Here is a 15,318-nt window from a genome sequence, read left to right as displayed (position 1 = left end):
ATGTCTTGCACTAAATACAAAAGCGCAGCACCCAAAATACCCTTGACCCAGTTTTAGTTTCCTTTAAAAAACACCTTGAAACTAGCACATGGCGAACGAACCCGGGCTGTCCACGCTCACAAACTCCTGTTCTCTAAAGAAGACAAATCCCTGCGGTGTCCCAGAGCGGTGTCCTGAGAGGTGACGGGGTCAGAGTGACCTTGCTGGCCGTAGTGGGGGCCATAGCTGTGGTTGGAGAGGGTCATCCATTTTGTTAATGGCGCTGTCAAGTGACACCTGTGCTAGCCTTTCCCCTGTCTGCGGCGCTAATGAACCGCGAGAGGAGAGGAGAGAGGGAGGAAGAGGAGGAGAGGAGGCCGAGGGTCAACGGTCCCAAGCCAGGGGCCCCTCGGACACGCCGTCACAGCAGGAGGAGGTACTTCAGAACGGCTCGGAGACGTCGTGGAAGGCGCTGCTCTTGAATTTGCTGGTCGGATTCAGTTTTGGGCGATATCGTTTCAGAGTAAAAAAAAGGTACAGTTTGTGTCCTGTCACTGTGTTTCCCAACCAGGGGTACGCGGGCACTCACCACAGGGTACTTTGAATGGAGATGATGAACATTTGTTGTAAATTCGTTGATGGATTCTTTTACTTTTGGTGTATCTTGGACTGAACTATAATTAAAACTCATCATGAACAGAACAAAAACTTTAGACAAAAACCTGAGCCCAGTTTAATCCTGATGCAGATGGTTTAGTCCTGTTTTTGTCCCAGTTAAGTCCCAAATTCAATGTAGCGTAAACGCAGCATAAATGAATGTTGGAAAAATGGTGGAAGAGGTAAGTTACTACTACTTAAGTAAAAGTACAGATACAAGAGCAAGAAAATAGTCAAGTAAAAGAAAATTACATAAAAAAATCTACTAAATTATCAAAATACCCCTTTTAAAATGTACTTCAAAAAGGTAAGTAAAGAGTAGAAGAAAGTCACACAGATTTTTAGAACTATTAAAGGACAAAGAACTGTGCTGATTGTTTTCCTGGTCATTTATCCAGCCTCATTTTGTCTGCTCAGTGCTGGGACTTGGAACTCTCAAACTGTAGCCAAGACGTCACCATAAGCGTACAAATAAATAAATAAAACCTTTTCAGCAGATCTAAAATCACAAGAAAAAATACATTTGACTTTCTTAGAGCAGTTCAAAACCATAGTTCAGTCGAAAGTACAAATACCTGCTCTCAAATGTAGTGACAAAAAACATATCCAGTGTCAAATGTACAGTACTTTTACTTTTGAAGATACATCGTTTAATATCTACAACAACAAACAGTCAACCTGTATTTGTTTCTAATTGAATCTAATGTCAATGTGTCACTTTTATTGTTGCTGACGCTTTGTTTGTCTTGTCTTCAGGCCAATGTAGCACTTTCATCTGCTCATCTCAAGATCACTGAAGTGTTCGGATTAGCCGCTGCCTTAAATACCTCCAAACGTCTCCTGCACACCTTGTCAAACACAGCGTGACCTCCACATTCTCTCCTCCTCCTCCTCCTCCTCCTCCTCCTCCTCCTCCTCCTCCTCCTCCTCCTCTTCCTCCTCCTCCTCCTCCTCCTCCACCTCCACCTCCTCCTCTGCATCACCCTGCACGTTACAGAAGCAGCTCTCCGGGGGACGTGTCAGCACTTTGATGAATATTTCTCTATTAGCCGCCTCCCATTGTCAGCACTGGCCTTTGTGTCGCCGTGCGATCCGTCAGAGCGTGAGGAGATCCCGGGCCCCGGCTCCTCCCTCAGGTCATTACGGAGGTCCCAGCAGCCACTGACCACTCTGCTGAGGTGGCTATTTCCACGCGAGCGCCGGCAACAACAGCAATTAAAAGAAAAAAGAGAGAGGAGGGGGGATAAAAAAAAAAAAAAGGTGCAGCGGGAACAACAAAAGCAGTGAGAGTGAGAGGGAGGCGGAGCTAAGAGGAGGGGTCAGGTGTGGTCAGTGCAGCAAGGAAAAAGTACTATTGTTATCGACTATTACTCAAATACTGCTCAAGTAAAGAGTGACGTTACTTCATTGTAACGTTATTCGAGTAGAAGTGGAAAGTAGTGGTAAAAGGGAAAGAAATGTGGAGGTACTTCTACTCGAGTACAATGAACTGGACACATCGTGACGCAATTGGGAGGAAATAAATCTAAAATAATGCACAAAATCTGGTATTTTTTAGAGGATATCCAGGAGAAAAAGAGAAAAAAACATCACTTTATATTGTGAACATAACGCGTTTGTCACTTGTACTCACATTAAAAGGAGCCCACACTTTTACTCAAGTCAGAAAATGTTACTTCAAGTTGTAAAAGTATGATGTACAAAAACTGCAATGTGTTGGAAAAGTGACTGGGGTAAATGTTTGTCAGTTTAGTTCATAACTGAGTAAGAACGTCATCGTAGAATTGGCTTCTAAAGATTCAAAATGCACGTGTTTTGACCTGGTTTCATTACATTTCATTACTTTTTGGAAACAGGTTCAAACTGGTTCCTGTTGCAGCTCGTGGTTATTACCTGTGTAATTACTGGGTGTCGACAAGAAATGGTTCCCGCAAGGGTTCACAAATTAATTAACTTATAATGATTTGATCCAATCTTCTCACAATTCTATTTATTTTTTTAGCTTTAAGTATCACAATCACACAACCAAAGCAATAAATAAGCATATTAAGACCATTACTACTGCTTAGTGTGTGATACATGTTAATAAATGTATGATTTTTGTATTGTATAGTATTAAAACTAAAATATAAGAGTCAAATTTAATGCCAATTGTTTAGCTCATGTTTTCAGAGACTCTATTTTCATCTGGACTTTGAATGAAACCGTTATAACCTTTAAGTCGCCGGTGGTTTGAATGCAAGCGTTTGATTGGTTGACGAGCTCCTCCAGCACAAGTCCTGGGAGAATAAGAGCTAACAGGCTAACGTGACCCGGGCTAACCTCTGGAGGGACGGCCCTGTCAGCTGCTATGAGCCATGAAAAATCACAGTGCCCCATATAACCCAGTCATAATGATGGATGGGCCTGCTCGCTGCACCGCGGCGCACATACATCATACCGTGTGTGGATATTAACATTTTACATGTTTTATGGGGGAATCAATAAAGATGGAGTTGTAAAATTGCGTTGCATTAAAATGGGTTTTCCAAAAATGAAGTCCAAAATGAGTTATGACTACTTTTTATGGTAAGAATGATGGTTTAAATGATCTGAAAGTGACTGAACATGACTAGTTATAGATCTTCTTGTAGCTTTAATTCAAATAACTCTATATGAAATGAAGCTAAGTGAAGCTTAATGAAGCTAAGTACACATGAAATATTATGCTTTAATGGTCTCAATCATCTAGTAGTAGTACTTAAAGAATTGTACTTCCATCCAGTTAATCTCATAGAAATCAATGACGATAAAACAGTGAATTGCATTGTAAATTTTAATGTTTATTTAATAAAATAATATTTGTTCTTATCAGATAGCACAGCCATCTTTAATTTTATTATATCATACTTTTTGTATCTTTGTACCATTTGTTTTGTTGACCCCCGACCCCCCAAAAATGAGCTTGGAAAAATATTACATCTTTGCATATATACAGGTAAAAACAATGGTTGACATGCATTGCTCCAGAGTTAGCCTTTAGCGTAGGACAAAATAATGTAACGGCAAGAAATTTGTCAACAAAACATTCCATATTTGGCATGGAGCAGGTTTTTTATTTCGTATGGTAGAAGTGTCATTTAAAATTGTTATGTTTTAACAATTTTGATTTAAAAAAAAAAAAAGAAATAGAAAGAAAAAACATCCCTCAGAGTCGAATACCAAGCGCTTGAGTAAAAAATAAATACATATTGTTCATTTCTGGGAGACAAAAACAAAACAAAGACTTGTAATAAAGCCACGATGCTCCACAGAGTCTCTCAAGTCTCTCTTCTTGTGCTGCTCACGATCCATCATCATCAGCCACTCTGGGCCCCCAAGACCATCAGCCGCTCTGGGCCCCCAAGACCATCAGCCGCTCTGGGCCCCCCCAGTGTCCAAGACCATCAACCATCTGGGCCCCCCGGTGTCCAAAACCATCAACCGCTCTGGGCCCCCCGGTGTCCAAGACCATCAGCCATTCTGGGCCCCCCGGTGTCCAAGACCATCACCCACTCTGGGCCCCCCGGTGTCCAAAACCATCAGCCACTCTGAGCCCCCCCGGTGTCCAAGACCATCAACCGCTCTGAGCCCCCCCGGTGTCCAAGACCATCAACCAAACCGGCCTGTGGACATTAGCATAGCATTAGCATCACTGGTATCCCAACGCAGACGCTGAACCGAGTCTCTGCGTGTACAGCGCGTACGGGGAGTAGTACGGCGACGAGGAGGGGATGGACCCCATGTGCAGTCCGGGACCCTGTAGATGCGACTTGCTGTAGGGGTGGTAGCGCGCCATGCCAAGCCCAGGAGACCCACGGAGGGAGAAGGACCCTGGCAGTGCACCCGGGCTGCTCGGTGGCGGCAGGTGGAGGTGACAAGACGCGGAAGACGACACCGACGAGGGGTACAACATTTTACCGTCCACCATGCCGGGCAGCGCCGTGTGGGTGCGCAGGTGGGCGAGCAGCTCCTCGGACGTGGCGAAGCGCTTGTCGCACGGCCCGCCCACGGACACCCAGTTGCAGATGTGGGGCTGGGGGTCGTTGGGCAGCATGAAGCCGTAGGTGTAGATCGGGTGGGAGAGGGACCCCGGGGTGCTGCTGGAGGACAGGGCGCTGGAGTGGAGGGAGTGCAAATGGTGCGACGGGTAGACGAGCGGAAAGCTGGACTTCATGGAGGACGGGTCGTGCACGCAAGAGTTACAGTTACTGCCGCCCAGATGATGGCCGTTGGGGTACGTGAGACAGTACGGGTCCCGGCAGAGACCTTGCATTAGAGAGGGAGGGGACGCGCCTGTCAGCGGACTGGAGCTCGGGTGTTTCCCTTGAAGTCCCAGCCCCAAACTGGACTTGGTATGGTCCAAACCTGGGACAAATTGAGAGGGGTAGCCGGCGTAGGCCCCTATAACAGAGCCGTGGTAGCCCATGGACGCCGGGGGTAAGGAGTAGACCGAGTGTCCGGGTTTGAAGGGGGAGACGGGGGCGATGTGTCCGGAGCCGAGCTGAGACGAGGCCTGGGAGTCGGACTTGCTCTCCGGGCGGGGGCTGCAGGCGGAGCTGGCGTTGCTGGAGTTAGCGCTGGCCCGGACGTGACTCGAGTTGGCCAGTTGCGCTCCGTCCAGTCCGGACTTGGAGGCGTCCGAGTCCTTCTTGCCGCCGTTGGAAGAGTCCGAGGAGGGCTGCTCCGAGCTGGGCGGCGTCCGGTCAGAGTGCTGGCTCTGGGGGTGCGTGGGGGAGCGCGCAGAGGGGGACTGGCTCTGTCTGTGGCTCTGGGAGTGCAGCGGGGGAGAGTGAGAGCCGGGGGAGCGAGCGTGTGGAGGGAAGGGCGGACATGAGGCGGAGCTGCTGTTGGAGCTGCCGTTAGGGAGCCTGAAGGACTTATCAGAGGAGCTCTTTGTCACGATGACGTCCTTCCGAGAGTCGCCCGAGGATTTGGAGTAAGGCTTGAAGCTGGACTTGTCGTCGGGAGAGTGGTGCTGCTCGCCGCTCTTGGACCGGCCGGAGGACTCCTTGTCGTGGCCGCCGGAGGACAGAGAGGACAGCTTGGACGAGGACGGAGGGTCCGGTTTGCCGATCTGAGAGCAGGTCTGGGCCAGCAGAGCCAGAGGACTCTTCTTGGCGTCCAACTGAGAGCAAAACAAAACAGAGCAGGAGCATGAGTCTGGTGTCCAGTATCACAAGAAACACAAATATATCTAAATTATCTATATTGTACAGAACAACGCAAGTAAAATATAAAGAAAGAAATGCGACTTCATTGAGATTAAACTGCACACATTTATAAATAATCAGCATTCAAAGGCTGTTTTTCTTTTCTTTTCTTTTTTTTTAAATAAATTGTAATCCCCTTTTCTCAAACTTGCCAAAGAGTCGCAGTGCGTAAAATGGCGCTTTGCTCCGTGTGTTACCGGTACCGGGCCGCGCACTTGCCCCGCTCATCGCCGCAGAATTGCGCACATAAAGAACGGCGGTGGCTCGCGCGCGCGCGCGTGTGTTCGGGACTCACTTCTATGCTGACGGGCGCGGACGTGAGCGGCTGGAGATACTCCGGGTGCAGCAAGTGGCCGCCGTGCGCCGTCAACATCTTCACGATCCGGACGGGCAACCGACGGGCTTGACGGGACGGGTCCGCGGGCGGGAGCGAGAGCGCGAGGAGCGGCGACGCGGCGGGGCCGGACGGGCGCTCCTCCAGTCCGCGCGGGATCGGCGGCGGCGCGGCGCTCCGGGGACGGGCTGCGTAAGAGCGCGTCAGCTGTGGGAGACCCGCGGGGCCGCTCTCTCATCGGGATTCAACGCCGCCGGGTTCGTGGTCGCATCTAAAGAGCCCCAAACTCAAGAAAGAGGAAAAGAATAATCCAAACGGAGCGCGTGTCCTCCCGAAGTGTCTCTAAAGAGGCTGGAATGACATCCTTTCCCCGTAATAATCCTTCATCCGGGCACGATCACGTCAGAAGCCGCCGGTTCTTGGAGGAATTATCCCGCAGTCAGAGGTGAGCGTGGTGCGGTGGTCCTCCCGTGTCCGCGGCTCTTGTACCTCTGCGGCTGCTGCGCACTTGCCTCTCCGGTCACACCGCGGAGCGCGCATACGCACCGGGAGAGGGGGCCCTTCAAAGGCGAGCCGCGCGCCAATCACAGCGCTGCAGGGGCGGGGGGGAGGTGGGCGTGGTCTGTCAGAGCCCGGCCCCCCTTTTTTTTACCACAGGGGGATAATGAATGTGGGCGAATGTGTGTCAGTGACCCCCTTAGAGCCTTTTATCAGAGCGAGTGCACCATAACTCATGCCGTGGCGTTTGCAATATATATGCCGCGCCGTGTAATGAAATGAAATGGAAATATGAGTCAGACGCGCTCGACCTCTGCACCCGGCATCCATAAAAACATTAAAAATCTCTGTGATACTTTGAATTATGCTTATGTCATCGCGGCACTGCAGAGTTTCTGAGTGTTTATGGAGCATTATGTCGATTCCCAGGTTTGTAGTATTTATTATGTTTTGGTGAGTGATGCAAGTGACTTTTGTTTCGATCTTATATAAAGTATCATTGCTTTATAAAGTATGGATACGATAGCGATACGATACCTGTACCAACGAGTATTGTATTGAATTAATATGATATGAAACTTTGCGACAAATAATTTCATATTTTTTGCTCCATTCCAGAACTTGAACTGATATGAAAATGTTCCAAAAATTGTATTGTAATAATGTTATTTTTTCTATATTTTTGGATGAGAATCAGTACTTTTTGATGCCTCAGTCAGTATCGATATATCGGTCTTATAATCGGTCTCATCGTGTTCTAGTCCACAATATTTAGGCCAAAGTGTTCGGGCAGCGGTCTAAGATAAGATAAGTCTTTATTTGTCCACACAATGGGGAAATTTCGGTGTTGCAATGCAAGTAGATACAGAAGTAAAAGAACAGATAACTTATAGGAAGCTTTAAAAAAACACTCTTAATATAAAAACTCTTATAAACTCGTATAGACAGAACCTCTCATATTCTTAATAAGGAATAGAGGAGGAAAAAAAAAAAAGAAAAATAAATAAAAGTATAATAAAATAAATAAAATAAATAAAATAAATAAAATAAATAAAATAAATAAAATAAATAAAATAAATAAAATAAATAAATAAATATAAAAATAAGATAACGTAAGACAAAATTATAATAATAATAGTGGCAAGTTTTTTTACAGCAGTTATATGCACATGAATGCTAAACCTTGCTTTAGTACGATCTGGGCCTAATTTAGTCCGGTTTATTTCGTTTTTTCTCGGTTCAGGGTGCGTTCGGACATAGACCGCGTCGAAACTGGGACTCGATCCGGAACCAATCCGGTACTAGCACTAGAACTGGACGGAACCAAGTCTACATCTGTACTTTTTTCCATCAAGTCCAGGCAAAAAGTCGTAGTTTAGCTCGTTTCCCTCCACGTTTGCTCTCATTGAAGCCCTTCAGCGCTGCCGTGAAACCGTCCATCTTTAGCCCGGTGTTAGATTTAGGTTCAGTTCTGTTTTCGTGCGCCGTTGCCAGGTCGTTCGCGTCGCGCAGACATTTTGAAGTAGCGTAAACCTCAACTCTCAAGTCCCTTATTGTCCGTGCGACTTTGACTGACAGGTGCTTTTTGCTTCCTGATTTTCGCTCTAGCAGCTGTTTATTAAAAAACTCACGTGACGCTCACATCAAAGCAACTCCAGCCAAACAAACACCAGACAAGGACTCATTGTTTCACGTCTCCGTCTCAAGTTACAACGCGCCAACGTCATGAAGCCACAGGAAAACGTAAGATGTTTGACAAAAATACCAAAATAAAGGTCACGTCGGTGTTTGTGTCGTTCTTCTGCGTTCTGGTTCGTTCTGGTTCGTTCTGGTTCGTTCTGGTTCGTTCTGGTTTTGCTCTCCGCGATATTTCGGTTATTTTTCGCCACGTCAATAGCTTTATCGCATTAAATACAACCAAACGATCCCAGTGTCTGAGAATGGTTTAATTAAATCAGCGCAAAACTGATTCACATGAGCCACTTTCCAGCCTGTCATTGTGGCATTTCCCCCCGTTTATGAGTCGATAAAACGCTTACGAAGGCGATAAATGCAAAAAAAGATTCAGATTTGTGGACGTCAGAAAACAGTGCATAAGTTTAAATTGTCGTCAAACGTGTCCAGAGTGAGATGGTTTGGACAGAAATAGAGAATACACGAAGAATGGCTTAAAAGAACAAATAGAACAAATAGTTTATTAAGAATGATTCAGGCTTAGTAAGTGTAGTAAAGTAGTTACTAAGCCTGAGTAGTTATGAGTTCTTTGTTCATGCTTTATTGAGGCTAATAAATAAGCTGTAGTTATTATAAAGTGGCTCTAAAGTGAAGTATTAAACACAAAAACAAAGCTTTATGGGGATTTCCAGTGCGTTTGGGCCTCGTCCCTCGTTCTTGGCCGGCACAAGTCGATCCGTAATGTAATATATTTCAACAGCGCAGTTTAAAGTGGTGTCATGGAGCACTGGTTATTGGCTTTATTTTGCGTCATAAAATAGTTTGACAATTTCACAACTTAGCGTGCTTACAAGGGTTTCATGTACTTATACTGTTTTCAATTTACTGCATTTTTGAAGTGTAATCACATTATTTACGCTTTTGCCAGAAGAAGTCAAACTAGTGGTTGTACTAGTAGCAGTTGGACCATATTGCACATACATGATATTTTTGGTTCATTTTGTTGAGATATTAGATACAGCAACATATTTTGGAATTCTTATTTTGTTTTGGGGTGAACATCTGACAGTAAACTGGATTAAAATGTCAAATTTTGCCTATTTTTTCACATTTAAAACTTGAATAAATCAGGCTTGGGATTAGATATCATCAAATGCTTTGGTATGTTTGGTCAACATCGTGTTAAGTACAATAATGTAAAGTTTGGTGAGTGTAGGTGCTTCTTTGAGACGAGATCTTCATGTCCATAAGTGAGAAAAATAAGAAAACACTCCTTAAAATCAAAGTGAGTGGATTAGATGGATTAGAAATAATTTAAAATGTAGGAGCAGATTGGACAATTTGTTTTTTCCATGTTAAAACCTGTATGTTGAGAGAGCAAACTGAGTCAAAAAGACAAATATATATAAATATATATTCCTGTAGTGTCTCACCTTAATAATAACTTTTAATAGTCTGAATGAAGCATAAACAAAGACTTATTTAGGTATAGTTATTATAAAGTGGTGCAGCCAATCACAGTGGTAACAGCAGTAGTAGTATTCTAAAAATATGTAGTACTTTTATTTATTTATTATTATTTTGAAACAACATTAAAGGAACTAAGAACTTTCAGTCCAAATATGATTTTCTCCATTTTTGTAATTATAATGGACAATTTTTGGTGATTTTGCCGTTTCCCCTGCTGCCAGAAGTACTCTCCAAAGGTATCCATGTATTGTGTCCATGGCAGGAGTTTTGAGGCCCAAGTACAGAGTTGGATGCCAAAAACAATGGGCAGTCCTTTGTTAACCTCAGTCCAATATCTTTGCACATTTGGACAATCTCAAAACACACTTGGCCACCACAGTTTCCCCAGTATTTCCCTGTGAAGTAGTAGCAATAGTAGTAGTAGCATTGGTAAAGTAGTAGAGTAGTAGCGTTTTCCACTTTGTACTCACACTTTTTACTCTCTACCTTTACTGCAAATGAGTTTTTACTTCGACTTCCTTAACCTCCTTCTGACGTTAAGTGCCACCTCCGCCGCCGCCACGCTCCTCCGCGTCTTCCCCGCCGCACGCCGCCTTGTCATTGGACTGAAGTGGGCCCGGCCTCGCTCAGCACTCCCTCCGTCTCACCTGTCACCGCCGGGGCCCGGGCGTCACTCATCGGCCCACAGACATGCCACTCGCGCCCCGATGACCCCCGCGTCCCCACAATGCACGGCGGCACAAAAGCCGCGCGAGCTAAGTACAGTACAGTCACCGGCGGCGCTGGACGTGTTTGTTTTAGCGTGTCCGTCAGCACCTCCACTCCAGACGTGTAAACAGCTGACGAGTAACGACCGGCTCCTCAGCGCCGGGGCACGAGCCGGATCTGGAGCTGTTTTTGAAAAGGTGAAGGAGCCAGTTAAAGGGACAGTCGGGGGGTTTATGGGTTTGTAAAGGGAGCGAAATGGACTGGGAAAACTCACAGGAGGTTGTTGATCGTGGAAAAAAATGGTGGAATGACACTAGTGGTTAGTTACGTGGAGCGGGAATGTTTGTTAAATATATAAAAGAGGACTTAGAAACACAGCGGACGACCAGAGAAAACCAACACAAAGAAAAACATTCAATGAAAACTCTTTTTTTCCGGACTGTAAGTGGCACCTTTTTTCATAGTTTTGGCCGGGGTGCGACTTTTACTTATGTTTAAACTTATATATTTATACTCCGGAGCGACTTATATGTGATATTATTTGTTATTTTCACACTTGCAGCCGCATTTCATACTCCAGTGCGACTTATATATGTTTTTTTCTTCTCTGTTATGCATTTTTTGGCCGGTGCGACTTATAGTCCAGAAAATACGGTATTCCAAAGTAAACGTCCCATTTTGTCCAAAGTTTGTCAAATCTCATCCTTTTGTAAATTGAGTCCGAATGTGATTTGTTCCTTTAATCAGAATGTCACATTTCCATGTAAACACATGAAGTTAATTGAGTGAATGTGGATCAACATCGTGCAGTCGACACACTCTGATCCCAAACTGTATTTCAGCGTAGTATCAGACACTTTATTTGACGTTTGATCAAATGTTTTAGGATTAGATGCAGACGACACACAAGGGTCAGATTTTTGAGAAGAAATTCATGTCATGCTTTGACTAGGCAAATACACGAGGTGGGGAATTTGTGGAAGCAAAACTATATCTATGATCCAACCATATATTTCACCCAAAGTGCGCCGAGAAGGCGAGAAAATGACTAGCATAATTTGCATAATTGAATGTAAAAGAGCAGAATAAAGCCATAAATCAATCCCAAATCTACAGCTGACTCAATCCAAGTCTTCTCTTCTGCTCGACCAATAGAAATAGAAATGTCAGTCACGCTTGCACGTCCACCACATCAAAATTGATACTAACCAAGACAAAACCCGAAAGTAAACCTACATTACAATTAGATCAGGACTAAACCAGGACTAAACAGGGACTGGAACAGGACCAAACCAGGTCCACATCAGGAATAAAAAGGGCTCAATTTAGGACCAACTAACCACAAACCTGAGACTTCATGGCCCGACTCATCGACTGAACGACTTAAACGCTCTGCTTTTGTCACGGAGCGCTGCGTTCACAGTATAATCCTGAATAAAACTAGTAAAGTAGAAGTAGTAGTAGTAGTAGTAGTAGTAGTAGTAGTAGTAGTAGTAGTAGTAGTAGTAGTAGTAGTAGTAGAGTGGTCCCAAAGTCATGGCCTGGCTGCGGCGGGAGTGCGGGGCTGCATACACGGACATCTACGGGGGGTATGTCTTTAGAAGCAGACCAAAGCAGGAGGCGGGACCCTGGAGCCAGCACACAAAGGCAGCCAGAGAATGGATGAAGGGAGCCGTGGAGGGCCTCTTTCATGTGGGCCCTTGAAGTGGCCCCTGAACAGCTGTTTTGCCGTGTCGGTGACTGATGGCTGCTTCCTGTCCTGGATGTTTTATGGAGACAAACTTTCCCGTTAAAGGGCCGGCTCACTGGCTCGGCATGGACGGGGCTGGGGGTCCCGGGGCCGTGTCGGGGTGATGGAGGCACAGGTCGGGTCGATATGGTAACGTGTGAACAAAACTGTTTGCATTGGCGTCAGTGATCAAGATTCAACAGCAATGAAAATACAAAAATAACAACAATGAACATTTCCAACATGATTACCGTATTTTCCAGACTATAACCCTTTTTTCATAGTTTAGGCCGGGGTGCAACTTATACTTATATACGTATACTCCGGAGCGACTTATATGTGATATAATTTGTTATTTTCATACTCCAGTGCAACTTATATATGTTTTTTCTTCTCTATTATGCATTTTTTGGCTGGTGCAACTTACACTCCGGAAAATACGGTAAACTTTTGTTGTGTTTCCGCATCATTAGTTTACTCAAAGTTGTATTTTGAGTGATTCCTGTATGTTTGAGTTAGTCCTGTATTTTCCTACAACTGAGGATCAAGTGCTCGGAAAATTGCTGTTTTCACCTACCCCCCATCCCCGCCCAGATCTCTATACTTTGCTGTGATTATTTGGAAAATCAAGACATGTCGGGTTCTAAAATGTCACGTAGCCACTTTTCACAGCTAAAAACATGTAAATGACAATCTTCTGCTTGTTACGCTGAACCGTCGCTATGAAGAATGATCAGTTCTGCAGTTTTGAACAGGAAGTGAACAAACCCATTTCCATTAATAAGAATTATTAGGTACATATTGTGGTTTAAAAGGAACAAAATGTAAAATGACGATCTACTTATGGCAGGGGTGTCCACACTTTTTTCACCAAGGGCCGCATTTTGAAACTTAAAGGGGACAGAGGGCCACAAACTACTTGACAATAATGAATTTGTTGATGACAAAGTGAATCATTCGAAATGTTGCATTTGACATAATTGCGATGAGCCTCCACACCTTTAATTAGACCTAGAACATTAATATTAGGTTGGTATAACATCAATATGCCTGAATTTTCCCAATTTCACTGTAAAAAGTACTACTATTTGTTGTTTGGGCCAACATAGCAGGAAGCTGGAGGGCCAACAAAAATTGGTCTGAGTGCCGCCTTTGGCCCCCGGGCCCTAGATTGGACATGTCTGACGGTGGTATATATATATATGGTATAGTTCAAGACTGCATACCTGGAAAACCCAAGTGTCTTTCACAGCCGTCTGAAGGTGATTCTGGAGGTGATTCTGGAGGTGATTCTGAAGGTGATTCTGGAGGTGATTCTGGAGGTGATTCTGAAGCTGATCCTGAAGCTGATCCTGAAGGTGATTCTGGAGGTGATTCTGGAGGTGATTCTGGAGGTGATTCTGGAGGTGATTCTGAAGGTGATTCTGGAGGTGATCCTGGAGGTGATTCTGGAGGTGATTCTGAAAGTGATTCTGGAGGTGATTCTGAAGGTGATTCTGGAGGTGATTCTGGAGGTGATTCTGAAGGTAATTCTGGAGGTGATTCTGGAGGTGATTCTGAAAGTGATTCTGGAGGTGATTCTGAAGGTGATTCTGGAGGTGATTCTGAAGGTGATTCTGGAGGTGATTCTGAAGGTGATTCTGGAGGTGATTCTGGAGGTGATTCTGGAGGTGAGGAGGTGATTCTGAAAGTGATTCTGGAGGTGATTCTGGAGGTGATCCTGTAGGTGATCCTGGAGGTGATCCTGAAGGTGATCCTATAGGTGATCCTGTAGGTGATCCTGGAGGTGATCCTGGAGGTGATTCTGGAGGTGATTCTGAAAGTGATTCTGGAGGTGATTCTGAAGGTGATTCTGGAGGTGATTCTGGAGGTGATTCTGAAGGTGATTCTGGAGGTGATTCTGGAGGTGATTCTGGAGGTGATTCTGGAGGTGATTCTGGAGGTGATTCTGAAGGTGATTCTGGAGGTGATTCTGGAGGTGATTCTGGAGGTGATTCTGGAGGTGATTCTGGAGGTGATTCTGAAGGTGATTCTGGAGGTGATTCTGGAGGTGATTCTGGAGGTGATTCTGGAGGTGATTCTGAAGGTGATTCTGGAGGTGATTCTGGAGGTGATTCTGAAAGTGATTCTGGAGGTGATTCTGAAGGTGATTCTGGAGGTGATTCTGGAGGTGATTCTGAAAGTGATTCTGGAGGTGATTCTGGAGGTGATCCTGTAGGTGATCCTGGAGGTGATCCTGGAGGTGATCCTGGAGGTGATCCTGAAGGTGATCCTGTAGGTGATCCTGGAGGTGATCCTGGAGGTGATCCTGGAGGTGATTCTGGAGGTGATTCTGGAGGTGATTCTGAAGGTGATTTTGAAGGTGATTCTGGAGGTGATTCTGAAGGTGATTCTGGAGGTGATTCTGGAGGTGATTCTGGAGGTGATTCTGGAGGTGATTCTGAAGGTGATTCTGGAGGTGATTCTGAAGGTGATTCTGGAGGTGATTCTGAAAGTGATTCTGGAGGTGATTCTGGAGGTGATTCTGGAGGTGATTCTGAAGGTGATTCTGGGAGGTGATTCTGGAGGTGATCCTGTAGGTGATCCTGGAGGTGATCCTGAAGGTGATCCTATAAGTGATCCTGTAGGTGATCCTGGAGGTGATCCTGGAGGTGATTCTGGAGGTGATTCTGAAAGTGATTCTGGAGGTGATTCTGAAGGTGATTCTGGAGGTGATTCTGGAGGTGATTCTGAAGGTGATTCTGGAGGTGATTCTGGAGGTGATTCTGGAGGTGATTCTGAAGGTGATTCTGGAGGTGATTCTGGAGGTGATTCTGGAGGTGATTCTGAAGGTGATTCTGGAGGTGATTCTGGAGGTGATTCTGGAGGTGATTCTGAAGGTGATTCTGGAGGTGATTCTGGAGGTGATTCTGAAGGTGATTCTGGAGGTGATTCTGGAGGTGATTCTGAAAGTGATTCTGGAGGTGATTCTGAAGGTGATTCTGGAGGTGATTCTGAAGGTGATTCTGGAGGTGATTCTGGAGGTGATTCTGAAAGTG

General features: G+C 45.2%; 1 protein-coding gene across 1 annotated transcript; it reads right to left on the bottom strand.

The window, feature by feature from the left end:
* Nucleotides 1–3,437: 3,437 nt before the first annotated feature.
* On the bottom strand, nt 3,438–6,454 carry LOC140346803 (zinc finger protein 703-like). Its single transcript, XM_072432999.1, is given in 3 exon segments — nt 3,438–5,782; nt 6,163–6,345; nt 6,347–6,454. Coding segments are annotated over 3 exon segments (1,752 nt in total). The 5' UTR covers nt 6,440–6,454; the 3' UTR covers nt 3,438–4,306.
* Nucleotides 6,455–15,318: the final 8,864 nt, after the last annotated feature.

The sequence above is a fragment of the Eucyclogobius newberryi genome, unplaced genomic scaffold (assembly GCF_026437365.1).
Source record: "Eucyclogobius newberryi isolate DKJ021-1_F unplaced genomic scaffold, fEucNew1.0.hap1 SCAF_6, whole genome shotgun sequence".
Taxonomy (NCBI): Eukaryota; Metazoa; Chordata; class Actinopteri; order Gobiiformes; family Gobiidae; genus Eucyclogobius; species Eucyclogobius newberryi.
This window is presented reverse-complemented; position numbering and strand designations above follow the sequence as displayed.